Source organism: Melanerpes formicivorus, unplaced genomic scaffold (genome assembly GCF_026170545.1).
Source record: "Melanerpes formicivorus ecotype bairdi unplaced genomic scaffold, bMelFor1.0.p_v2 SCAF_58, whole genome shotgun sequence".
Lineage (NCBI taxonomy): Eukaryota > Metazoa > Chordata > Aves > Piciformes > Picidae > Melanerpes > Melanerpes formicivorus.
Genome location: NW_027142410.1, coordinates 1,609,952 through 1,637,667, shown reverse-complemented (window position 1 = coordinate 1,637,667; position 27,716 = coordinate 1,609,952). Strand labels below are relative to the sequence as shown.

The following is a 27,716-nucleotide window of genomic DNA, read 5'->3' as shown; positions in this document are numbered from 1 at the left end:
TCTCAGTGTGCACTTGCAGCCCGCAAAGCCAATCAGATCCTGGGCTGCATCAAGAGAAGTGTGGCCAGCAGGTCAAGAGAGGTGATCCTCCCCCTCTACTCAGCTCTGGTGAGACCCCACCTGGAGTACTGTGTCCAGTTCAGGAGCCCCTATTACAAGAGGGATCTGGAGGTGCTGGAAGGTGTCCAGAGAAGGGCCACGAGGATGATCAGAGGGCTGGAGCACCTCTCCTATGAGGACAGACTGAAGGAGTTGGGGCTGTTCAGTCTGCAGAAGAGAAGGCTCCAAGGTGACCTCATTGTGGCCTTCCAGTATCTGAAGGGGGCCTACAGGAAGGCTGGGGAGGGACTGCTCAGGATCTCAGGTAGTGATAGGACTAGGGGGAATGGAATGAAGCTGGAGGTGGGGAGATTCAGGCTGGATGTGAGGGGGAAGTTCTTCACCATGAGAGTGGTGAAGCCCTGGAATGGGTTGTCCAGGGAGGTGGTCGAGGCCCCGTCCCTGGGGGTGTTTAAGACCAGGCTGGATGAGGCTCTGTCCAGCCTGATCTAGTGTGGGGTGTCCCTGCCCATGGCAGGGGGGTTGGAACTAGCTGATCCTTGTGGTCCCTTCCAACCCTGACAGATACTATGAATACAGGAATACAAGATTCATCCTCCAAGTTACCTGAGGCCTGTCTGTACTGCGGAAAACTGCCTACATAGAAAGAAAACTACAGCACTGAAGCCCCTCCTCAGCTGCTACATAACCACAAGCTCCTATTCCTATCATTCACTCCATTAACTTCCCAATCTCCATGGCAGGTCAAACACCAACAGAAGGCTAAGGTTTCTGACTCTGACAGCATATGTGCTCTTTCTGCTGCTTCAGGTCTTCCACACTCCTGCCAAATGCTTCTAACAAGCGTAAAATTAAGTCTTTGTATTCCTAGAAACAAAAAGCAATGCCTCCACTTCATTTTGATACACCAGCCAAGCCAAAACAAGCAACTTGTATTCACTAGAATGTGTCAGCTGTCATCTCTCCTCATCTTTCCCTTCCCTTTCCTCTGGAGCCTTCTGAGCCCCTCTCCTCCCTTTCTCATGTATAGGGAATATTCAACACATTCATCTGCACTGCAAGTACAAGTACAAGGGGCATCAAATCAAAGGAATCTGCAGAAGTAGCAGTTTTCACATCTTGTTCTCAGAATAACTGCTTGTTCTTGACCCAAGCAGTGTGCTGTGACTGGGAAGGGATCTGTCATTCTGAGAATTCAGTTGGATTCCTGGCCCCTAGAGCTGCCAAACAGAGAGGGACCTGGGGGTGCTGATTGACAGCCGCCCAAACATGAGCCAGTAGTGTGCCCAGGTGGCCAAAAAGGCCAATGGCATCCTGGCCTGCATTAGGAATAGTGTGGCCAGCAGGAGCAGGGAGGTCATTGTGCCCCTGGACTCTGCACTGGTTAGGCCACACCTTGAGTCCTGTGTCTAGTTCTGGGCCCCTCAGTTTAAGAAGGACATTGAGACACTTGAAGGTGTCCAGAGAAGGGCAACAAGGCTGGGGAAGGCCTTGAGCACAGCCCTATGAGGAGAGGCTGAGGGAGCTGGGGTTGTTTAGCCTGGAGAAGAGGAGGCTCAGGGGAGACCTCATTGCTCTCTACAGCTACCTGAAAGGTGGTTGTAGCCAGGAAGGGGTTGGTCCCTTCTCTCTAACAACCAGCCCCAGAACAAGAGGACACAGTCTCAAGCTGCACCAGGGAAAGTTTAGGCTGGAGGTGAGGAGAAAGTTCTTCACTGAGAGAGTTGTTAGCCCTTGGAATGTGCTGCCCAGGCAGGGAGGTGGTGGAGTCACCATCCCTGGAGGTGTTCAAGAGGGGATTGGATGTGGCACTTGGTGCCATGGTCTAGTCATGAGCTCTGTGGTGACAGGTTGGACTTGATGATCTTTGAGGTCTCTTCCAACCTTGGTGATACTGTGATACAAGCGGAGATGAACTCAGCTCAAGAAGGGGCAGCAGGCAGGTGGTACCCAAAGTCTTATTTGCCACTCTCCCTTCTCCAGCTGCCAATATGTAACTGCACATGCAGCCTCATTTGGCAAAACAGCAGTAACACCAACTGTAACTAGGAATACAGCATCTGGTTAGCCTGCTGATGCAAGCACATTTTGCCCAGCTTTCTCAGGATGCACTGCCACGGAATGCAACAAGCAGCCAGTGACTCACAGAGGTCTCTTGTGTCAGCCCAGGAAACTCCAGAGAAAAGTAATTTGAAAATGCAGTTAATAGTTGAAGGGCAGTCCCAAGCAGTGCCACTTAATATCCAAAACATTTAGAATATGACAACTCATTAATCCTTGCATACTCCAATGTGATGCTTCCCTTCCAGAGCATAAGCTGATGCAATGCAAACTAACACCCTGTTCAAAAAAACTTTGCTCTGCAGTTCCCTTTTGTCATCAGAGTTGACCAAACAAGGTCTTAGGAGGAGAGAAAGTGAAATCTCTGTGTCTCAGAATAACTCCTGTTGGGTGCATCTTACAACATCCCTTTTCCCTTCAGTCCACAGGAGAGTCACTTCCCCTATGAAAAATCCCACTATTGAATACTGCAGCGAAAGGATATCCTCACAACAGTTTTACCCAACCAAAAGAAACTAATAGATCATCCTGTTCCTAGCACACAATTCCAGCAAGATTTAAAACACAATAGGGGAAAAGAACCACATAATTTACAACTCCACTTGGACTTACCCGTGGGCTGGCTATGCACAGGAAAGACGGCAGCTCAGTCACCTGGCAGCACCGTACACATGAGGTAGCTGATCTCCTTCGATATATGACGTGGTCTGAATAGCCAGTAACTGCTTTACAGTGGCTACTGAACACAAGGTTCTGCCAAGAAAATGAAAATCAAGAAGTTACTGTCTCTGCAAAGGAAAAACAATCCTGTTAAATCTTGCAATCACCCAAGAGAAAACACAACACATGTTCACCAAGTATTTCTCTCTGAAAGAGGAAACTCTACACATCTTCTGCAGGGACAATGGACACAGCTTTTTGTAACTACCAGGACATTTCTGATCACAACCATGTCAGGACTGAACAGCTCATATCAGTATTTGCTTCTATGCTCAGCTGGAGCACAAGCCCTATGAGGAGAGGCTGAGGGAGCTGGGGTTGCTTAGCCTGGAGAAGAGGAGGCTCAGAGGAGACCTTCTTGCTGTCTACAGCTACCTGAAAGGAGGTTGTAGCCAGGTGGGGGCTGGTCTCTTCTCCCAGGCAAGCAGCACCAGAACAAGAGGACACAGTCTCAAGCTGTGCCAGGGGAAGTTTAGGCTCAAGGTGAGGAGAAGGTTCTTCACAGAAAGGGTCATTGGCCATTGGAATGTGCTGCCTAGGGACATTCTGGAGTCACCATCCCTGGAGGTGCTCAAAAAAGGACTGGACGTGGCACTTGAAGCCATGGTTTAGTCAGTCATGAAGTGTTGGGTGACAGGTTGGATTTGAAGATCTCTCTGGTCTTTTCCAACCTTATTGATTCTATGAGACAAGTTTTTCCTTCTTTGGTGCTTTTGACTGTAGCTTTTATAACAAAGGCAATATGGGAATATTCTAGTTACTCTGACCCTCAGGATGCTTTCTGGTTACTCCCTTATCTGTTCTGAAGCATGGGAAAAAAGAAATTGGGCAGAGGAAAAAAATTAGTCTGGACTGGTATCTGTGGATTTTTCATCTACTCCCATCTTTTCTTCCTTTCCTGTTGGAAATGGCCCTGAATGTTATCTTGAAGACTTTGGTTTCTCACACATATTGTACATATCCAATAGGCAAAACCTGGAATTCCTCACAAGTGTATCTGTGTCCTTTTGACAGAGCAAAATGCATTGACTTAAAAGTGGGGGCACTGAGATGACACTGCAGTTTAAAGGAGAGCTCTGTGAAGAGCAGCTGGACTTGATGATCTCAAAGGTCTCTTCCAATTTCAACAGTTCTGTGATTCTAAGATGCTCAACTCCCCAGAGAAAAACAACACAAAGATGAATTTTCTTTGCTCCTCTATTTTTTACTGTAAATATCTGTACCAAACAATGAAATGAACTGCTTAGAGACTGAGACACTTCTGCTACTTTGTTTTTCTTCTGACTCTTCTATATTCAGACCAACCAACTGTTGTGTGTTAACTGTTTTCTTAGTATGCAGAGCATTATTCTTCATATTATAGGAAACAAAACAAGACTCTTAGCACCATCAAAAGGTAGACCTCTCGCTGCATAAGGTCACAGGATGTGCCCTCCTGACAACTCTAGCAGTTCACTTGACTTAAATCTAAACAGTATGTAAAGCTTTGGCATTGTTCTGCCCCAGTCCCTACTGCACCAACATTAACTGCATGCTACTTTAACCCCAGAGCCTCACAATTTTCTGCAGTCCCAGGGTTTGAAGTTTTAAATGTGACAGAAGCAGCAACTTGTGTATCATGGGGTACACTGGACACACACATAGCTATCTACACATGTCCAAAAATGCTCAAAAGCATCCACAGTAGTTGGCTATTATGGATCATGAATTCTGAGCCCTTTCTGTTTCCAGAGGGAGATGTGGTGGGTAAGATGCAAACAGCTAGCACGTATCATCTGGAACCTGCTGACAAGGGAGAAAAACAGTCTTCCTGTATATAGGTGCTAGCACCACCTAACAAATCAGTCAACCCCAGCATGTAACTGGGTCTTTCAGCTGCCAGTGTGACCTTGTGGTCTAGAGGTAGGAAAAATGAAGTTCATACTCCCTGCCTGAACATCTGCTCCTCTATATAAAAGGTGAAAACAGCAAGAGCTGACAACAGCGTTTCACTGACACTCAACAGGGTAAAAAGCACAGGTCAAAGCTTGGGCCACACTGCACAATGTGAAGTGATTCCAAACTCTTACTCAACTGGCAATTCTTTATCAGTAATGCTGGCTTAAGCAACAACTGCTTCACGTGTTCACTCCTGTCCCTGCAGAGCCCCTTCTTGTTGGCCTAGCTGTCTGTACTCACTAAGATGCTGATCAAGATGAAAATAAACCCTTGTCCCTCCACTCCAAGTCAGTTTCACCTAAAACAGGCTGTGGGCTGAAACAGCAGTGGGCAAGGTAAGGCTGGGAGCACATGGCTGTGGGTAAACAGATGTGAGCACTGGCTCACTCATCTGGAGACCAGAAACAGTAGCAACAAAGCACCAGCATTGCTGCTGAAATAGGGAAGTCCTTCACCATTACATATTTGTGGCACTCTTGTGCTGGTTTTATAACTTGTCACACCCCTCCAGAAGCCTATCTAGCTACTTATCTAATCAAAGAACAAATTCAGCAGCCATTAAAGTAAGGTTCCTTTAAGTTGGCTCATATAGGCATGTGACAGTGCAAGCCCACATCAGTGAAGGCAGGATTCAGGGGTTGGGAATAAAGAAAGGACACTAAGAGCCAGGCAGGAAGCATGACTTCCCTCTCAGCAAGAGCAGGCTACTAGACAGATTCAGAATTGCTTTAGCTGAAAGTTCCTCTCCACCCCTGGCTCATGCACTGGGGATACACAGAGGAATCAGTGTTGCATGCAGTCACAAGAGCTTTGCAGTGAGGCTTACAACAGCAAGCATTTGGCATACTGATTGTAGCTGTAGGCATTAAGAGGGGTTTGGTAACTTCACTTCCTGGAAATTGAGAATACCAGAAATGGACAGAGAGGAAGCTAACAAACTGTAATTCCAAACCCATGCAAGTTTGTTATTTAATTCTCTTTTGGAAGATAGCATCAAAGAGCCACGAAAGGTGGCTTTAGCCCAATTAGAAGTACCTAGGAAGAAACACAAACTTCCAAGAAAGGATCCAAAATAAGAGAAGAATATTGATTTTATATGCACACAGTCCTAGTAGTAGGTCTTGTACATGGGCATTAATCTTATTTTTCAGCACCATGCTTGCTGTGCACAAATTATGAACAGGTCACCTAAGAAACACCCCTCTCTGAATTCCCTGACAAACACAGCCATTAAGTATTCATGAACAGAGCAGACACCAGATATAACAGGGACAGCAGAAACCAGCTTCCCACCAGTCACATACATGGAAAAGGCTGGGTAAGGTTACAGAACTCAACACAGCCACAGCTCTGACATGGATCACATACCTCAGTCAACAGAGCCAAGAAGCAAAGAGGAGGATCAGTAAAACACAAACATATACAACATCCACCACATGGATGCAATCCAAAGCAAGCATTGAAAGAGGCCCTCCTGTATTGCCAGTAGAGTCACACATCAATATGGGTGCCAGCATCTTAACCTCACTTTTTTATAGAAAGAAGATTAGGAAAGCAAAGGGGAGGAAGGGTTCACCTCAACAGGTCAGGGAGCTTGAAATGAATGTATACAAGTTAAATCATGCTGTGGAGGTGCTGAGTAAAGTGAATGAAGCAATCTCACAGGGCAAAGGATTTGTGTGTTCCCATAAAGAAACTATCTTTAGACAGATGCTACCTCAGTTTCAGAGAGAAGTGTTAAAAATAAACGTGGGGGGTGGTGGTTTTTTTGTCTAGCAACTTATTTTCATAGCTCTTCTCTTGCATCGGAAGTGCTGATCTGAGCAGTTAAGAAAAGCCTTTCCAGATTTACACCACTTCCTTTTTCCTCTGTTTCTCTCCCTTCCCACTCTCAACATGTTACTATCTTATGAAGCCCTAGAGGAAACCTCTGGGAACTTCACATGGAAAGGTTCTCAAATCTGGACTAAGATGAGATCTTCATTCATGATGCACGCTGCTAAGAGACTGGCATGTAAAGGCCGGGTTGTCTTTCAAGTCCAATTCTGTGCCTCCTTGCTGTGCAAACAAAACTGTGCTAACATACCAAGCACCTCCAGGTGGTAATTTGTCTTAACATGCAGGTTATAAAACAGGTCTAAGGAATCTGGCATAACTGTGGGGCTAACCTTCTTTTAGATTCACTGGTGTAATCACAGGTATGCTGTGCTGCCCACACCGGTGAACTCTGCTCCTCAGCTGCCTGCTTTCTATGTGACAGGTACTGGTTACATCAGTGAGATGGGTTGAGGCAGACACCCTCCCCACCTGAGGGTACACCCAAGACCCCTAGGGCTCCTTCTTCCCCCTCCCATCCCGCTACTAAGCTAGTCTCAGCTGGCCAGATCTGAGACTGCCCATGCCCCCAGCACTGGGCCTAACCAGGCCCAAGGCCAGGAGACATCTCTCCCTAGTCACCGGGTGGCAGTGAGGGAAGAAAGAGAAAGCACCAGACCCCGCACCAAGAACTGATAGTGGTGCAGGGAATCATGGGATGAGATACCTGGCTTCCTGTGTCCACCCCTCTGGGCTGGGCTTTTGGACACAGGAAGTACCCCTCATATGAACACAGCAGAGGGCACCCAGCCCAAACTGCTACAGTCAGTCACTAGCCAGGGTGACTGCACTAGGACCTCCCAAGTCACAACTAATGAGCTCCTCAAAGAACAGAAATTAACTGGAGAAAACAAACAATACATTTCAGTCTTGCCAAGCTGTGCTACAAGGCGGTCTGTAGCCTATCCAAATGCTTCATGTTTCACTGCCAGTGTTGAAACCTACGTGCACATATCCCACATTTCATATTTAGCATCTCTCAGGCTAACTCACCCCTCCTCTTTAAGAGCACATAAACACTTTCACTTCAGTATTTACACACACACTAACCCAAAAGTTATGTAAAGATCCAGACTGTCTTTCTACACACGCAGAAATGACTAACGCTTTCCCTAAGTGCATACAACTTCTGAAATCATCTTCCCCTCCTTCACTGTTAAGCTGCAACATCTATTATCCCGACCACAACAAAGATATGGACAGGCTGGAGCACGTCCAGAGAAGGGCCATGAGGATGATCAGAGGGCTGGAGCAACCCTCCCATGAGGACAGGCTGAGCGAGTTGGGGCTGTTCAGTTTGGAGAAGAGAAGGCTCCAAGGAGACCTTATTTTAGCCTTCCAACATGTAAAGGGGGCCTACAAGAAAGCTGGTGAGAAACTTTTTAGGGTGTTGAGTAGTGATAGGACTAGGGAGAATGGCTCCAAGTTAGAAAAGGGGAGATTTAGATTAGATGTTAGGAAAACGTTCTTCACCATGAGGGTGGTGGAGGTTGCCCAGGGAGGTGGTGGAAGCCTCATCCCTGGGGGTTTTTAAAGCCAGGCTGGATGTGGCTCTGGGCAACCTGATCTAGTGTGAGGTGCCCCTGCCCATGGCAGGGGGGTTGGAACTAGATGATCTTCGAGGTCCCTTCCAACCCTGACAATTCTGTGACTTGTGACACCACACAAGTTTTCCTTAACCATATCAACAAGAGGGCAGAACTTGAGCATGGTCTCGGAAATAAGCATTACACGGTCGGGACGCAAGCAGCTGAATGTGATCTCAAAAAACCATGAAAGTAAATCCACATAGTGCAGACACTTTGTGGAGCTAGACATGAAGACACAGACTATTTAAAGACCAGCACAGCCAGAGTTAACTGGCATACACACTCACTTGGCTCACTCTTTGTTTGATAACTAGGACGACTCAGTTTATTGGCTTTGCTGTTAACACTGCAAAACATGACACCTAGTCCAAAGTTGGTTTCCTACTGCTTATGCCTCTTCAATTTCAACTTCCTCTACACACTATTCAATTGAATTCTGGCTATCTCCTTTCCCCTTCCAGACTCACGAACAGAAGCAATATTCCCTAGAGAAATCTGGCACAATCTCACTGTTTCAGAAGAGGGTTTTTTTCCCTGCCTATCTGCTAAGTGCACTATATGCTTTCCTGACTCTATGCTAGCACTTTGGTGAACTTACTTCCCAGAGAAACAAATCAATGGAGCTATAACCTAACTCAGGAAATCAACAACAGTTTACTCATAAAAAGACAAAACCTTCCCACACATCTCAGGCAAAAGATTAGAGAAAATGACCTTGCATTACAGAGTCAGACAGAAACATCTGGAGTCTACCAGAGAGTAGCAGAGGCAAACTTCAGAGTAGAAAGACACCATCAGCAATGTTTGCTCAACAACCCTGAAACCCTGCTAGGCTGAAGTCTCTGCTTTCCACAGTTGCTGCTAAGTGTATTGAATCTGAGAAGAATGAGTTTTAGTCAGAAAGAAAACACTCTCTATGTAGAAAAACATTACAGAACCCTGAAGCTTACATGCTTCTTAAATAACCATCCCCAATTCCTTCTTAAACAACCATCCCTGACAAATCTTGGGTCTAGCTCTGCTGCTCCTCTAGTAGGACTCCCAGTTCAACTGATTTATGTTCTACAGCAAGTTTGGAAATGTGTCACCACACAGGAGGATGACAGCAGTTATACTATTTTTCTGCCCAGCAGCCTGAACTTTTGTAACTACATCTAATAAAGTCATCCTGTTTTCAAGTGTGTCTGTTTTATAAGGAGAGAAAGATTTTAGCAGTTCCTTGCTCATGGGGATTTGCTGCTGTGTTCACAACACAGGAATTTTGCTTACCTGTAGCAAAGTGCAGCTGTGCAAGTTAGGGAAAGACAGTGGGAAATTTACATCAAGCAAGAAATCCCTGCTCCCCAGAAAACATGACCCCTGCTGCTTCTCCCCTTCTGTCTCCATCCAGGAGCGCAGGTGATGGAGCCTGTAGGACGCCTTCAGCGACAGGAAAAGAGCTAACCATCTGGAACACAACACAGTAGATACAGTTACTCACTGCTTTGTGAAAGGAAGGCTTGAGTGCATTTACAAGGTAGCATTCTTTGACACAAGTGTTTTATTTCAGCATTTCAGGCTCCCAGTGTCCTGACTCCTAGGCAATAATTCTTGAAGGACATCTCCCAGCTATACTACTCCTACTTTAATTTTCTAAGGTGGCTTATCTGAACCTATGTGATTCAGAATACACTTTCAAGCACTTTGTGTAAAAGGGTCAAGGCTGAGTTGGCCACTACTACTTAAAATTGCACACTGACTTCTCTGTCAACTGCTCCATATATTAATTGCTCCTAAGTCTGCATAATTAATGCAAAAATTTGTCCTCAAGTTCAGATAGATCAGGGAGAAATCTGTATTATGTTACTGAAATACAAACAACCACAACAACAGAAGAATATCACTCTTGCAAAGCCCTAAGCAAAACACCTTTATTTGGTAAAAAACTTGCTTTTAATCTCCAATTTCTTACAGTATGTATGTAACACTATGTAACACTATGTTACTTCATATGTTACACTATGTAACTTCAGTCAGAGTACTGTCCCTTGCAGAGGACACTAACAGATCATCTCCCTGTCTGAGGCAAGACAGTTCATGATGCTAAAAAGCCATTATCATTAGACTATGGCTTGGAATTCCATTCCATGTTAAAAACATGACATGTGGAAAACAAACAATACAGCTTGGATGAAGAACAACTATTGCAGCACAAGCTCATTCCAGGTGTATCAAAACATAATTCAAGCCCACTTGGTAAGCCCTGCAGTAAAATGGCCTTCAGAAGTCTGGATTTTGTGCTAGGTAACACCAGCAATCTACACTGTGAGTCTAAGCAAACTCTTCTGTCACCCTCTGACCATCTTGTTTATTTACAATTCAAATCTGTACCAGAGGTTTTCTTTTGACAGAGGCATCATAACTGCCTTGCATAATGGTGCTCTGTGCGTGGAGGAACACCCCAGGAGCTGTTCCATTAAACAGCAATAGACAAATTATATTATCAGGAGGCACAGAAAACACAGTTTTACAGAGAGATGCCTCTAGCATCACCTGCAATTACTACAAGTGAAAAAACCAAAAAGTTGCCCTCACCTGGCTAAATGTCCCTGATTCATGAGGTTTGCCATTTCTGCGGGAGAGACATCAATGAACCGGAGGAAGGAGAAACAGCTTTCTTCATTGATGCCTGCAGCACAGAAATACTGAAGTTAGGCCAACACATCTCACAGACACTCACAGCTGAAAACAACACATTCACTTCATCAATTCAAGACACACTTTTTCTGACATATGACAGACCCCCACCATGTGCACTGCACAGCATTCAAGTATTTACATTTTTTAACTTCTACACAAAAATTACATTCCCAGAACCATTTTATCCTTTTATGGTATGCCTAAAAGACAAAGTCAGTTATGAGAACCAAAACAGAGACCAGAATAATCAGCAAGACATTCAGAAGTAGAGCGCTACAAACAAGTGCAAACTTCAGCCTGCATCAGGAACAGTGTGGCCAGCAGGAGCAGGGAAGTCATTCTGCCCCTGGACTCTGCACTGGTTAGGCCACACCTTGAGTCCTGTGTCCAGTTGTGGGCCCCTCAGTTTCAGAAGGACATTAAGACTCTTAAAATGTGTCCAGAGAAGGGCAACAAGGCTGGGGAGAGCCCTCGAGCACAAGCCCTACAAGGAGAGGCTGAGGGAGCTGGGATTGTTTAGCCTGGAGAAGAGGAGGCTCAGCAGAGACCTTATTGCTGTCTACAACTACCTGAAGGGTGGTTGTAGCCAGGAGGGGGTTGGTCTCTTCTCCCAGGCAATCAGCACCAGAACGAGAACACAGCCTCAAACTGCACCAGGGGAGGTTTAGGCTGGAGGTGAGGAGAAAGTTCTTCACAAAGAGAGTTGTTAGCCATTGGAATGTGCTGCCCAGGGAGGTGTTGGAGTCACCTGCTGGTGTTCAAGAGGGGACTGGACATGGCACTTGGTGCTTGATGACTTGATGATCTTTGAGATCTTTTCCAACCTCATTGATTCTATGATTCTGTAGCTTCATCTGAGTGGTCTCAACTGAAAAGGGTTTTGCCCAGCTGAAGAGGTCCAAGCTAACAGACTTCAGTATAGTAATACAGCCAGTATCTTCCCAGAATTTTTCTCCCCAAGATTTCCCCATCCCAGCAGCTGAACAGTCTATTTAGCTCTCTTCAGCAGAAAATAAAAACTCCATCACCTATAAGAATAAATTGTATTTGACAAGGCAAGCAGATTATGCAGGGCTTTTGTTCATTGATTAGACCCTGGGTCACTTGCATCTCATCTACTTTCTACGTGACAAAGAAGTTGGCACTTCAACACACAATACAGAATGTACTGGAATGACTCCAAGATTCTCTGAATTGGTGAAAAATTTGCATTAGACTAAAAATGTGAATCCCATGAAGCTAAAACAAGACATAAAAATGGAACAAGAGACTGTAGTAGGATTAAGCAGTGACTAAACAGTAAGTCATTCATAGATTATTCTTCTGGCTGCTTCCATCCATTCCCTCATCAAGCAAATGAAATACAGGTCTAACTACAAAGGCTAGGAGAACTTAAATTCCAATCATATTATCTCAGAGGACCAATTGATCTGGCCTCTCAGTCCTTCCCCCCCAAGTAAGACATATGTAAGTGTAGGACTCTAAACCTACCCTTCCTATGGAAGAGAGACTGCTGGATGTGGTCTGGTGCAAATGGCGAAAGCAAAACCCGTAACCACCTGAAAATGAAAGCAACAAACCCAAACAATCAGTAAGAAGGTCTTAACACACCTGATGTTCAATTACACAGCCTGTAGGAAATGCAAAGTAACCACTCAGGTTTTTCACCTGTGTTTCAGCACTCTGGGTGTCTGGAATTGCATGGCATCACCAGTCCACACGCACTGCTGTTAATTCAGTGCTGAGGCACACCATTGCTCTGGAACTGTATTTTACCCCTGTAGAACAGCCAGTCTCCTCTTCAAACATGGCTTTCTCATCTCTGCCCTAGCACTTGTAACTTTGTTGGCATTCAGTTATGAATCATGTATTGTCACAGAGAAAAACATACCAAACTGCACTCATGCAGCTTCTATTCATCCAAGGAAAGCATTAAAAGCTGTCAAGGAACAAGCAGATGCTGACGATATATCGTGTCACAACAGAAGGTACTAACAGCTTCCTTCAACAGGAAAACTCACTGAAGGGAAACAAGGTGTTTTGGGGGTTTTTTTCTTAAATAACTATTTCAAAGTTTAATTCTATTTCACATCATCAGCAACAACTCTAAATCCCTTTCCCTGACTGTCTTATTCAATGCAAGGCATGATCAGGAGGCCATCAAGAAAGGAGCATCAGATATCAGATGCTTCACAGCTGAATGAACAAAAGAATAAGAGGAATGCATTGCTTGGCCAATGTCACTTAAGTAGCTCAGGTAAGGAAGTTAATGAGCCTTCACAAAGCTAAAATAAGTCTATGCAATAATACTGAACATGCTAAGGTGGAGAGGAAGTGGAGTAGGCTTGCCTGTCCCGTGAGTGGTTGAAGACCCTGATCTGTCCGTGACGGTAGATGAACTTTGAAATCTGGTATGGCTTTAGGGAGATGTGAAATGGAGACCAAGTTTCTTGTCGCTCAAACAGCTCTGGATGATTGCACACCTGCAAGAGAGAGGAGAGAAGTAGTTTAGACCAATGCAGCATTTACGTCCCAAATCAGCTGAGACTACTGATCACTAAAGTGTTAATACTGACCAGGATGTCACAGCTATTTTAGTACATCTACTGACAGTTGATTACTGCATCCTATGTTTTCCTAGTCACATAAGAGCTATTGTCAATTTCCCAAGTGAATAACCTCCTTCAACAACCCATTTGGAACCAAAACAGTTAGCAGATGCACACACCATTTGGCTAAAGCTCTTCCACCCCAACATCATGTTACACTGCATCAGTAACACAACTGAAGTGTGTGCCAGCTTCCTCGCCTGTGCCAGGATGTTTTTTACTATGGTGTGTTCTAGAAGCCATATTTTAGTTCTGTGCTAACAAATGAGTCCACTTATTTCTTAAGATAGCCTTACCTTCCTGAACTGCATGACTAGATTCATGAGACTACTAGTGGTGGTCTGTGCTTGCTGAGTAGTGCCCATTGAGGACTGCAGGAGGTCATCAATAGAGATTTTGTTTTTCAGAGCTTGGTACAACAGCTTCTGTCGACTTGTCTGCTGGCAGTACATAAGAATTTCAATCTGCAACACAGTAATGGAGATTTAGCCTTTTCTGTCTCTGAAAAGGAGGATGACCACATGAGTACACACAAAGCAGAGAGAAATACATCTTAAGGAAAACAGAACTTACACAGACCTTCAGAGGTATGTGAGCACAACTCAGTAAATGGATTCTTAGGGAGCTCTGAAAAAAATTCTACCTGCAGCTGATCACCTGAAAACTTGTCTTCAATTCTACAAATGCTACCCATTTAGAGCTGTCTGTAGCAGGTTTCAGGAGCCTATGATAACAACAGGTGCATCACATAATAGAGTCTATGGAATTTTCCAGCTCTGAATACGAGTGGCACATGAGAATAAAGTAGAGGTCACTCAGCCAGTGGTCCCAAAACTGCTGACCACAAGAATCACACAGTGTTGCTAACATGCACATGAAACAAAGAGACTAACAATAGAAAAGAGCATGATGTTGCATTTCTTGCTTTGTACAAGCAAGCAAGAAGAATCCAAGGGCCATGCCAAATCCTTCACAAGGGCAACTGGAGATGTTTATCATTCAGTCATTGCTATGCCAATCCCCTTCACTTAGTGATATTTCTGTCAACTTAATCAGGCTTAAAGATTTTTTTGTTATTATTATTTTAATTGTTAGTAAACTTTTCCAGTAGGGAAAACATTTTGTTAGTTCAGGGTTCTACAGTTACATTCACATTTAATCAGTTTGCTGGGATGCAATGGCAGAAGTTTAGGCTGGAGGTGAGGAGAAAGTTCTTCACAGAAAGAATTGGAATGTGCTGCCCAGGAAGGTGGTAGAGTCACCTTTCCTGGAGGTGTTCAAGAGGGGACTGGATGTGGCACTTGGTGCCATGGTTTAGTAGTTATGAGGTGCTGGGTGACAGGTTGGACTTGATGATCTCTGAGGTCTTTTCCAACCTCATTGATTCTATGATTCTACACATGCCAAACTGAAGGTCTGTGGAAGGTTTACAGCTGTATTTCAGGTATGCTGACTGACAAATGAGTTTGCAAAACCCAGATTAGAGAAGAGAGCTCTGACTATTAAAGTTGAAATACTCACTCCAGATAAGTATTTCTCACCTTATCTGACAGCTCATTTTCCACATCCTTCTTGATTCTTCTCAACATGAAAGGCTTCAGGATCATGTGCAAGCGGGACAGTTGGTCTGAAATGCAGGGAATGGGGAAGAAGGAACAATCACTTCACCAAAGAAGAAAACTATATGGTGGTCTACTACAAATCCAGTCACTTGCTGCTCAGCCATTTCCCCCCCTGTAGGAGTTGCTATTTCTCTGTTCATTTTTCTTGTAATGTGTGCCAAGCTGTGACTTAACTGAAGCAGATCTTTGGATGCATGAAAGCATTTCACGTGTCCTGTATTACCCTGGGCTGAACAATACGGGCTTAAATTTATCACTCAGTGACAAAAGCTTCATATGAGACGTTGTTAATGCATAAAAAGAGATCATTGCAACTTGAAACCTCACTGCCCAAAATTACAGCATCACAAGGGCAGGGCATACTGCACTGACAGACAGCTGCAGCATTTACAATCACCTGTAAGAACAAAATTCTGGGTACTCCAGAACTTTTAACGCCCTTACTTTTGTCACAATTTCCAACTGTGCTCTGCTCTACTCCAATTACAGGTCAGCTCTTTTATCCACCTGAAGTTTTTTCTACATAACTATTCCATGAAATTTCATGTGAAGATTTAGTCTTTGGTTTTGGTGGGTTTTTTTTTAAAGAACATTTCTGCTTTGCTTCTGCAGTCCAAACGGTATTTAGCACTTTGCCTCACACTTGTGATGTTCAGAACTTATAACTCTCAGGAGCAAGAGAAGTCCCCTTAGAAACAAAATATTTGTGTTCATGTGTTTGGAAAGGACAATGGCTGGAGACAAGCAGCAAATCAACATTTTCACTACATGCTTTTCTACTCATCACACCTAAGACAACACAGTCAGAAACACACATTTTTGACATAAACTATGGACAAATATCTGTAACATTCCAATCCCATCATGCAGCCTCTCCTTTAGACTTCTCACACACAAAATAAGAGTTTATCCATTGGTAGTTGGAGAAGAGCACAGATTTTTAGTATAAGAACCACTGCAGTTACACACTGCACTCACTCTCATCAATGGCAGATTTGTTCTCTGCATGGCTCTCTATGTCCTTTGAAAACCACTCATTGAACTCTTCGTGGGAGTCAAACAGCGTTGGCATGATAAAATGCAGCAGGGCCCACAGCTAAAAGGGGAGAAGAAAACAGCAGATCAGCAATGAAGTCACCCTGCTGTGGACAAGGTAACTGGGGGATCCCAAACACTTCCAGCTTTTTATGAGCAAAATCACTCCACTAGATCACAAGACATGGCAAAACTAAACAAAACCCCAGCTGTATCCTCTTCCCACATGCTGCTCTCAACAAATGTCAGATACATCAACTTAACAAAACACCATCAGAAAGCAGTGAGACACATCGCACAATGATTTCAAGTCAACAGAAGGAAAGGCCTCAAGAATAGATTTTGTCCTATAATCAAGTTATTATTAACCAGCAGGTACCTCCAGTTTTATTTCCGTCTGTGTGGCACACTTCCAAATTTTCCCTACCACAGCTGATCCCATGTGTGTCCAGCAGTGCTTTGCTACAAGCATGATCCCACAATCACACAAATACGAGGTGTCCTCATTGTGGCCTTCCAGTATCTGAAGGGGGCCTACAAGAAGGCTGGGGAGGGACTGCTCAGGATCTCAGGTAGTGATAGGACATGGGGGAATGGAATAAAGCTGGAGGTGGGGAGATTCAGACTGGATGTGAGGAGGAAGTTCTTCTCCATGAGAGTGGTGAAACCCTGGAATGGGTTGTCCAGGGAGGTGGTTGAGGCCCCATCCCTGGAGGTGTTTAAGAGCAGGCTGGATGAGGCTCTGGGCAGCCTGATCTAGTGTGAGGTGTCCCTGTCCATGGCAGGGGGGTTGGAACTAGATGATCCTTGTGGTCCCTTCCAACCCTGACTGATTCTATGATCACATGTATTTAGTGCATATTCTTTTTATACAGAGAAGTCCACTCTTGTGAGCTCCTGAATACCTCAGCCATTGTGTTCTGGATTGGGGTCCCAGTCAACAGCAACCTGTTTCGACACTGGAACTGTAGTAGGATCTTCCAACGAACACTGATGAATAAAATGAAGAAAGAAAGAAAGAAAAATCATTAAGACTGTTTTATATTGCAGAAGGATATGAAGCACTATGGTATTTTAAGACCATTTGCTTCCAGTGACCTTCCCAAATAATTTTTGGAGGTCACTGGGTGAAACTATTACAGCTACTCCCCAGCCTTTCAAAAGACAATTACGGGAAGAAGGAACCTTTTAGAAATGACAAAGAAACTTTCATCATTTATTCAATTTTTTTTCCTAACCATATGTTTATTATTTTTTTTTATTACTCCAAATAATAATTCTCATAATAAGACTTGATTATGACAATAATTACATCCCCAGACTCATGGTGAATCAGAATGTCATGTATTTTTCAGGCTTCACAACACTAAACGTATGGGCCACCGTGGCAGGAGTTCTCAGTTATGCAGTACAACCCTCTCAGTTTCCAAAGAATGCTGAAGAGACAGACTGGTCAGAATGAGGCTGCATCTAAAGCAGTCTTCAGCTTACTGTGTACAGTGGCAACTTGGACAAAGGTTATGGGAAAGCAATTAGAGAAGTAAACGATGGACAAATCCATTACTTGGAAACAAACACTCCACTTTCTGGCACAGCATCTAATGGCAAAGATTGGGCTTTACTGCAGCCAATGGTGTTCATGGGGCTCTGACCTTCCTTTTGGTCTGGAAGTGCCACTGAAGAAGCGATCAATGCATTTAATGGAGCCAAAATAAGCAATGCACACTACAGACTACAGAATGTTCACTAGGCAGACTTCCGTTGCGGGCAGACAGTGAACAGCATTTCACATTGTTTTAACTGTCCTGTATTCTGTGCATGTTTCTGCTCCACAGCTGCTTTAGTTAGTAAGAACTTTCTCCTTTCCTTCTAGAAATAAGTAAAATCTGAGAGAGGCACTTGTCATTGGAATGGGCTGCCCAGGGAGGTGGTGGAGTCACCTGGAGGTGTTCAAGAGGGGATTGGACATGGCACTTGGTGCCATGGTCTAGTCATGAGGTCAGTGGTGACAGGTTGGACTCAATGACCTTTAAGGTCTCTTCCAACCTTGGTGATACTGTGAAAATTTAAATGCAAAGAAACTAGAGGATCAATCCAGCATCACAGAGCTATACAAAGACTTAACAAGGTTAGACACTTAAAGGATCTTCTGTGACCATTTGAACTTCCATCAATCTGTACAATCTTGATGTTTTCTTAACGTTACTTCAGGTGGTTGATACAGAGGGAAGATTTTGCTTCCAGCTAACTTATTACCTGGAGCTACTCTTCAGTGCTTGGGCTTCATCCAGCACCATATACTGCCACTTGACTCGCTGGAAGTACTTCACATCCTGTACTACGAGCTGGTAACTGGTAATCACCACGTGAAAAGGAGCATCCTGAGTATACAATGTCTTCTATAACCAGAAAATAAGACACAAATGTCCATATAATGTAAGTACACTGGGAAAAGCTCACCTGTGTATACTGCAGTTTCAGCCTGTTTCATAATCTTTGCTCATTATTACTGCATTTTTCCCCAGCTGACTTTTTACATTACTTACATCATGTTTATTCAACTGGTGGGTCTGGACTTCAGCCCATTAGTCCCTGAACAATTTCAGTTGCTTCTTAATGTGTCAGACATGACCCTGGCACTAAACCCTACAAAATGCCATTGTTAAATCAGGAACAGCCTGACAGGCCTGCAGGGATGCTAGTCTTGGGCATCCTCAGTTAGGCTACTCAAATAGAATCAACAGTACTTGACACTGAAACTTCCTGCTTTGTTTACAGAGCTCTAGTTTCTTCAGCTGAACTCCAAATTGCCCCGTACTGAATTGCTCTTCAGCACAGGAGAAGCCTTCTGCTGCATTACCTTAATGAAAACATTGCTACATGGATGAGGAAACAGAACTCTCTACCCACAGATCATTTAGCTTGGTGGGGTGTAGTAACAGTTGCTGGTTCGCTCTGGTGCACAAATAACAGAGACAGTCAAAGCACATCAGTATTACCTGACTCCAGAACTTCCTGATGACCTTTCTATCATGGGGATTTCCCCAATAAGGTAGCACCTGGAACAGTACAAAATAGAAAGACATTGTTGTCAAATAAGGGCAGCTGCTCTGGAGTTTTTATACCATGCAAAGACAAAACTCTTTCTCCAAAACAACTTTCTTTATGCAGAGAGAAGTCAGAAAGCACTTAAAAATACTTAGAACAGTCCAGGCAAACCAATCAAATTATGCCCAATACAAGAACTAGAAGAGAGATTGTAGCCAGGTGGGGGTTGGTCTCTTCTCCCAGGCAGCCAGCACCAGAACAAGAGGACACAGTCTCAAGCTGTGCCAGGGGAGGTTTAGGCTGGATACCAGGAAGAAGTTCTTCACAGAAAGAGTGATTGGCCATTGGAATGTGCTGCCCAGGGAGGTGGTGGAGTCACCATCACTGGAGGTGTTTAGGAAGAGACTGGATAGGGAGCTTGGTGCCACGGGTTAGTTGATTAGGTGGCATTGGATGATGGGTTGGACTTGATGATCTCAAAGGTCTTTTCCAACCTGGTTTATTCTATTCTAAATGAGACTTTGCTTGTGGCAGAAGGAGGGCTGCCCTCAGCTGCTACGGTTCACCTTAGAGGGCTTGCTCTCCTGCTCAGCATTCCCTGTGGTCCCAGTGGCAGCTATCCCCAAAAACACAAGCTAAAGTTAAAACACCTGGTCTCAATATATTTAACACAATATATTTAGTACTACTGCCAGAGAAATCTGTTAATCCGTTAACAAAGTTAATTAATGCTCGGAGCAGATCTTCGCCGGGCACCGACACCAGTTACTGGTTAATAATGGTGTGCTGCCATCTGCTGACCGACGGAAAGACTACACCCAACTAAGACAACGAGGAACGCTGGCTGCAGAGGTGGTGACAAGCCTTCGAATTACTATCCTGCAAATGACAAACTCCAAATTTCAAACTGTCTTTATTTGAATATTCTTCCGACAGTTCTGAAATAAAGACCCAAGTAAGAACCATCAGACTAACCAAAAGGCGATCAACCTTTTAGATAGAGTGAGTGTCCAGAGAAGGGCAACAAGGCTGGGGAGAGGCCTTAAGCGCAAGCCCTATGAGGAGAGGCTGAGGGAGATGGGGTTGTTTAGCCTGGAGGCTAAACACATCATGCCACATCCAATCCCTTCTTGAACACCTCCAGGGATGGTCACTCCACCACCTCCCTGGGCAGCACATTCCAATGGCTAACAACTCTCTCTGTGAAGAACTTTCTCCTCACCTCAAGCCTAAACTTCCCCTGGCGCAGCTTGAGACTGTGTCCTCTTGTTCTGGTGCTGGTTGCTAGAGAGAAGAGACCAACCCCTTCCTGGCTACAACCACCTTTCAGGTAGCTGTAGAGAGCAATGAGGTCTCCCCTGAGCCTCCTCTTCTCCAGGCTAAGCAACCCCAGCTCCCTCAGCCTCTCCTCACAGGGCTGTGCTCAAGGCCTCTCCCCAGCCTTGTTGCCCTTCTCTGGACACATTCAAGTGTTTCGATGTCCTTCTGAAACTGAGGGGCCCTGAACTGGACATCATCTAGTTCCAACCCCCCTGCCATGGGCAGGGACACCCCACACTAGATCAGGCTGGACAGAGCCTCATCCAGCCTGGGCTTAAACACCTCCAGGCACGGGGCCCCAACCACCTCCCTGGACAACCCATTCCAGGACTTCACCACTCTCATGGGGAAGAACTTCCTCCTCACCTCCAGCCTGAATCTCCCCACCTCCAGCTTCATTCCATTCCCCCTAGTCCTATCCCTGCCTGATATCCTGAGAAGTCTCTCCTCAGCCTTCTTGTAGGCCCCTTTCAGATACTGGAAGGCCACAATTAGGTCACCTCAGAGCCTTCTCTTCTCCAGACTGAACAGCCTATGAGTCTCCTTTGTTTCTGCAGTAACAACTGCATTCTCTCCCCCTCCAATCTGTTTAGAGTTCAGTTTTGTTCACATGAAATCTTTATCTTACCCAAATTGCTAAGAATGACTGAGACCACTGCTCTAACCCTAAAGGCAGTACTTAAGACTGAAACACTGTTCTTGTGTTTGCTGCCAGGCCTACACACTAGAAAGGAACATCCACTCCCACCCTGCTTCAGTTCCTCACTGAGAAGGCTGTTGCAAAAGGAAAATCATGATTCAAGTATAACCATTTTTTAAACACTACATAATGAACACTCCATAAAAAACAACAGGGGAAAAAAAAACAAACACTCAAGACCATTACAGACTTTCAAACTCCAAGGTAATAAATCATCCAGATGTGGCAAAGAACTCAAGAGAACAAACCAATTTGCTTTTGAGGAAACAGAAAGCGCTTTCTTGCACATGCTTATTACCTTAAACTTAGGTACAAATCTGGCAAACTCCTGGTGCCAGTTGTTTAAAGTAGAGGCAGGTGAAATAATTAAAAATGGTCCCCAGATGTTCTCTCTCTGGAATACAGACATAAAAGAAAAAGGCACTCAAAATCAATTGGAGGGAAGGGACAGAGACAGTTCGACACAGCTTTACAGCTACAAAATGACAGTGGCTACCTAAGAGAGGGAGCTACATGCAAAGTAACTAAACTTGCTCCCAGCACAGCAGGGGGACACAGAATCAAACTGAGCAGCCCCAATGTTTAACTAATATTTATTTTGTAACAACAACCCACAAACACCACCCCTGGCTCACACCTCTGTTTCTGAGAGTCACCACCATCACGTTACTAACAGCCCCTGGTGTCATTCTGGAGAGGAAAAGAACTCAGGTGGCACTGGCAAGCTTTACTCCGCCAGGTAACATTAGAAAGCCCTATGGTGAACAATGAAGTTGGGCCATTACTGTACTGGTAGTTACAAGCTGGCCTGCACAAGGGAGAACCAGAAGTAAAAGTCCTGTCTATGCTTCCAAAAATCTCCAGTTGCAGTGCACCAGGGAGACAAGGCTATCTGTTATCTCTTCCATACAGGTGAGCCCCAAGAGCCTTTGCCTCTGCACACTCTTCCACTATTGTGGCTGACAGTGGCAGTGAAAACTGGTATCAAAAGGAACATAAACTGCAGGTAATTGTCATTTGGTCTCCACTGAAGCTAATTCTGCTCTAAGCATTGCTTGGTTAACATCATCTAGTTAAAGCAGGTGACTGGATGCCAATCAATTTTATTGCATTTTTTAACTCTTGCTGCTTTTTCTGTTTTGTTTGTCTGCCCTGGCAAAGAAGAATAATTCTGCTTCCTGAAAAATTCCACAAATATGGAAAACAACCCTGTTTGCCAAGAAGCTCAGTATTTGGGCTTCATTCCCTACAAGTCTTTCTGATTTGTACAAGCCAGTGAACATGGCTAAATGAAAGAAATATTACTGTGAACACATGAACATTCCACTTTTATACATTTATATTCATGGATACCTTTTCAAAAGGGAAATGCCATAGGTAAAATGCCTTCCAGGACATTTAACCTTTATTTTTTATAGATAGATACAGATAGAGATAGATACAGATATATTTCAAACATGTGAGAAGTATGCATCTTCTATCAGGCATACTGACCAGGAATAAGCTAGAATTCACCTACCTCAGCCAGATGTGCAAGCAGAGCAATACTTTGTACTGTTTTACCCAGACCCATTTCATCTGCCAGGATTCCATTGATGCCCTGCAAGAGAGCCATAAATCAACACCTTTCTCCTTAGTACTTGAAAACCCATACAGGACTAGCAGAACAGCTGACAATAAATTTAGGGAGAACAACCCTTGTGTAACAACTCTGAAACAACTTATTGTCTATTATGTTTTCTATTAAGAGAGAATCTCAACTGCACTTTCACTTGTTTCTCAGGCTGGCTTTTTTTCCCCAGGCTGGCTTTTTTTCCCCAGCCTGTCTGCACTTTGTGATCCCATTGTCATCTGGGTACACACCCAAGGATAAGGCTGCCTGTGGGTTACCAGCTGACCAAAGCCTGAATCAGCAGGCAGCTCTGAGCAGCAAAAGCTTCCTCAGTGCGTAATCTGAGTCATAAGCAGTTGTATAAACATTCACATAAAGGATCTTTAACTTAGCACTCTATTCCAAGGCATTATTTCCTTGCTTCTAAAGACATTATAGATTAGTAGACATGGTCTGTTTTTAAACTTGTAATTTTCTTTTTTTCCCATCAACTTTACTCTAAAGACTTAAACAATCCTAGAAGATTTAAAAACCTGCTAGGTGTACAAAGGTACCTGCTCATATAGGTTGGCTAGCCAATTCATGCCTTTCAGTTGGTAACCTTTCAGTTTCCCATTGAAAATAGTAGGCTGGGGAATATCTTCTCCTGCCCGGATAGATGGATTTGCTAAACTGTAGCTCTCTCCAAAGCCAGTACCAGACTTGTTAGCAGCCCTTAAAGCAGCTGCCCGGCTCTCCTTTGCATCTTCATCAAATGATCTGGTCTAGAAGAGAAGAGGAAAATATGTATAAGATGACTGAACATACTAATTCACCACAGAATTGTAAAGAATACAGAATAGAATATAGAATTAACCAGGTTGGAAAAGACTTTGAGATCATCGAGTCCAACCTTATCATCCAACACTATCTAATCAACTAAACCATGGCACCAAGTGCCTCATCCAGTCACTTTTTAAACACTTAGTATCATAGAATCAGTCAGGGTTGGAAGGCACCACAAGGATCAGCTAGTTCCAACCCCCCTGCCATGGGCAGGGACACCCCACACTAGATCAGCCTGGCCAGAGCCCCATCCAGCCTGGGCTTAAACACCTCCAGGGACAGGGCCTCAACCACCTCCCTGGACAACCCATTCCAGGGCTTCACCACTCTCATGGTGAAGAACTTCCTCCTCACAACCAGCCTGAATCTCCCCACCTCCAGCTTCATTCCATTCCCCCTAGTCCTATCACTACCTGAGATCCTGAGAAGTTCCTCCCCAGCCTTCTTGTAGGCTCCCTTCAGATACTGGAAGGGATACTTCCAGTGATGGTGATTCCACCACCTCCCTGGGCAGCACATTCCAATGGCCAATCTCCCTTTCTGTGAAGAATTTCTTCCTAACATCCAGCCTAAACCTCCCCTGGCGCAGGCTGTGTCCTCTTGTTCTGACACAGGCTGTCTGGGAGCAGAGACCAAACCCCGCCTGGCTACAACCTCCCTTCACATTAAGACATGGGATGTCTGCTAGAACTAACAGAAAACAAGCCTGTTTCTATAGTCCAAGACTTTACAGTCTGTTTTTCTACCTGTTTGGCACAGAAAGTGGCAATGGAATGAAATTCAGATCTGGTCCTCAGGATTTAACAAACTTGCTTGATACTGGAACAGGCTGTCCAGGGGGGTTGTGAAGTACCTTCCCTCTCTGGAGATACTCCAGATACCTGCCTGGCTGTGTTCCTGTGTGATTTGGTATAAATGATCCTGCTCTGCAGGGGGGTTGAACTGCATGATCTTTTGAGGTCCCTTCCAGCCCCTAACATTCTGTGATTCTGTAAGATGGCTGCTACAAAAGATCCTGGTTCTGTGGCCTTTACCCATCGCTCACTCTTGTCTGCTTGGTGGCTCAAAAAAGTACATACCCGGGCCTGATGAATCTGGTAAGCATCCTCAGCATTCTTCAGAGCTTGGGCCTTGTAATAGTTACTATCTGAAAAACAACATTTCCATGTTAGAGCTGTGCAGCAGCAACCATGGACAAATTCCAGTAATTCCAACTAGTGCTTCCTACAGAGGAGGATTTTGTGCCTGAAATTCTGCAGTTCGCAGGCTAACGTGCAGAGTGGAGTGAATTTCAAAGGAGCTCGTGGGAAGGACAGCTGATGAACCACTCACCATAATCTTCTTGGGTGATGTTGACCACTACTCCTCCACCAATATCAATCTGCCTTTGGGTAGAGTTGTCTTCCAGTTTGCGCAGGATCTCCTCCTGGATGCCATCGTGCCCAATGTCTCGTTTACGGCTCATGAAATGGGCATAGAGTTCAGTTTGCGTGATCAGGAAGTTCAGCTTTCGCTGCTGTCTCTTAGCCTAAGAGGAGAGCATTTACAAAACAACAGAGGAAGGGGGGGAAAAAAGTTCACTGTTTAAAATATCATTAAAGCAAACAAAATCTTAGTCTAGCAATATAAAGTTGACTAAATGATCTGACACTAAAATGCTTGAATATGGAGACAGAAACACTGACCACCACCATAAAGATGCATAATGAAGTACAAGATTGTTGTAAATGAAAAGTTCTTTTCTATTCTGTAATCATGGCCAAGAACACCATAATGTAATAGAAGAAAATTTGAAAGATTGACAAAAATAAACAGGACTCCACTTGTCTGGATCAAAAAGAAACCCACCCAAAAAAAACTGAACAGTTAAAAGAGTGCTCTCAAGATAGCCTCTCTCCAGCATTCGGTTATCACAGTATCACAGTATAACCAAGGTTGGAAGAGACCTCGAGGATCATCGAGTCCAACCTATCAACACAGACCCCATGACTAGACCATGGCACCAAGTGCCACATCCAGTCCCCTCTTGAACACCTCCAGGGATGGTGACTCCACCACCATCCTGGGCAGCACATTCCAATGACGAACGACTTGCTCAGTGAGGAACTTTCTCCTTATCTCGAGTCTAAACTTCCCCTGGCACAGCTTGAGACTGTGTCCTCTTGTTCTGGTGCTGGTTGCCTGGGAGAAGAGACCAATCCCCACCTGGCTACAACCACCTTTCAGGTAGTTGTAGAGGGCAATGAGGTCACCCCTGAGCCTCCTCTTCTCCAGGCTAAACAATCCCAGCTCCCTCAGCCTCTCCTCACAGGGCTGTGCTCAAGGCCTCTCCCCAGCCTTGTTGCCCTTCTCTGGACACATTCAAGTGTTTCGATGTCCTTCTTAAACTGAGGGGCCCAGAACTGGACACAGGCAACCAGCACCAGAACAAGAGGACATAGTCTCAAACTGTGCCAGGGGAAGTTTAGGCTCAAGGTGATAAGGTTTTTCACAGGAAGAGTTATTGGCCATTGGAATGTGATGCCCAAGGAGGTGGTGGAGTCACCGTCCCTGGAGGTGTTTAAAAAAAGCACTGGACGTGGCACTTGAAGCCATGGTTTAGTTAGTCATGAGGTGTTGGGTGACAGGTTGGACTTGATGATCTCTTGAGGTCTTTTTCAACCTTATTGATTCCATGATTTACTAGTGAAGACAATTATGGGAGAACACATGAAATCAGTCACTAGGTAACACAGCTGTAACAGTCATCGTTCAGAGTTCAGCAAGACACTGCAGAAACCCTGTTCACTCTTAGGTTCTGGTTAAAAAATGCTACAGTTTAAAAGCTGTCTATTAAACTTAAGACAGTTGAAAGCTTAAAAAATGTTTACAAATATGATAGGAACACAATAAATAGAACTAAACAGGTTGGAAAAGACCTTTGAGATCATCGAGTCCAACCTATCACCCAACACCATCTAATCAACTAAACCATGGCACCAAGCACCCCATCCAGACTCTTCCTAAACACCTCCAGTGATGGTGACTCCACCACCTCCCTGGGCAGCACATTCAGATAAAAGCATAATTTAAGCATCAAACTAAACATCAGGCATTTTAAAAGATTCAGCCTTAGCTCATCACCCCACATGTAAGGTCCCAGCCATAAACCCACTAGAGAGCTTTGGCAAGCAAGCCTTTCCTTAAATTCAACCCCTATTGCTCTGTAAGGGAGTCCATGAAGCTGTTACTTGGCCAAGAAAAAAAGCAATCACAGAAAGATTTTGTGCCCTATATATAAATTCCTGTATCAGTTTGCAGCAGGGGAAAAAAAACAGAAGGGAAAAATACAGAAAACAAAGAGTATTCTACATGAATGAAAAGGTGCCTTGACCCAGAAGGATGTAAACCCATCCCTGAGCTATGCATGCCTGTGAGCCAATGCTGCTTCTCTAATCCCTTCCTCCCTCTCACTCACTTGTAACAGTTTTAGGAAGAAGCCTTTGAACTGTATATCACCTCTAGCTAACATTAGAAGAGCTACATAAAGACTGTTACAATAGCAGAAGGAACGTGAGCAATACTGCTGAAACAGAACAAGTAGCTGACTTTCAAAGCCTGGATTTAAAACTCAGCTTATCCAGTCACTTCTATGACTCCTCCACAGATGAATTAGCAGCAGCCTGCTGGTTTTGCTGTACCTCTCTCATCTCCTCATCCAGCTTGCGCTGCTCCAGAGCCTCTTTCTCCGCTCGCTTGCGATGTTCTTTCTCCACCTTCTCATACTTTTTCCAGTAGAGCAGCATCTCCTTGGTGAGACGACGTGCCCGAGGCAGAGTTTCCTTGCAGTTCTTCTGGGCCTGGATAGCAGCTCGACGTACCTCCCTCATGCACTGGTGGGCAAGCTACAGGGAAATAAGGTTTTGCAAAGAGTGGCAGAATGGGCAGATTTCAAAGAAAGGCAGCAATAAACAACAGCACATTTAAAGAGTATCATGGTATCAGTCAGGGTTGGAAGGGACCACAAGGATCAGCTAGTTCCAA

At 44.5% G+C, this 27,716-nt stretch overlaps 1 protein-coding gene across 1 annotated transcript in view; it reads right to left on the bottom strand.

The window, feature by feature from the left end:
• The window catches only part of INO80 (INO80 complex ATPase subunit), an 85,574-nt gene that overhangs the window by 32,920 nt on the left and 24,938 nt on the right, over nt 1-27,716 (bottom strand). Inside the window, exons 9-25 of the mRNA XM_068161439.1 lie at nt 27,374-27,577; nt 25,026-25,221; nt 24,773-24,840; nt 23,423-23,632; nt 22,776-22,856; nt 21,555-21,650; nt 19,188-19,247; nt 18,445-18,587; nt 17,094-17,178; nt 16,132-16,249; nt 15,073-15,158; nt 13,828-13,995; nt 13,272-13,405; nt 12,414-12,481; nt 10,818-10,911; nt 9,513-9,690; nt 2,734-2,874 (exon numbers count right to left, since the gene is read on the bottom strand). Of these exons, the coding sequence (XP_068017540.1) occupies nt 2,734-2,874; nt 9,513-9,690; nt 10,818-10,911; nt 12,414-12,481; nt 13,272-13,405; nt 13,828-13,995; nt 15,073-15,158; nt 16,132-16,249; nt 17,094-17,178; nt 18,445-18,587; nt 19,188-19,247; nt 21,555-21,650; nt 22,776-22,856; nt 23,423-23,632; nt 24,773-24,840; nt 25,026-25,221; nt 27,374-27,577 (2,130 nt within the window). The remainder of the gene's footprint in view (nt 1-2,733; nt 2,875-9,512; nt 9,691-10,817; nt 10,912-12,413; nt 12,482-13,271; nt 13,406-13,827; nt 13,996-15,072; nt 15,159-16,131; nt 16,250-17,093; nt 17,179-18,444; nt 18,588-19,187; nt 19,248-21,554; nt 21,651-22,775; nt 22,857-23,422; nt 23,633-24,772; nt 24,841-25,025; nt 25,222-27,373; nt 27,578-27,716) is intronic.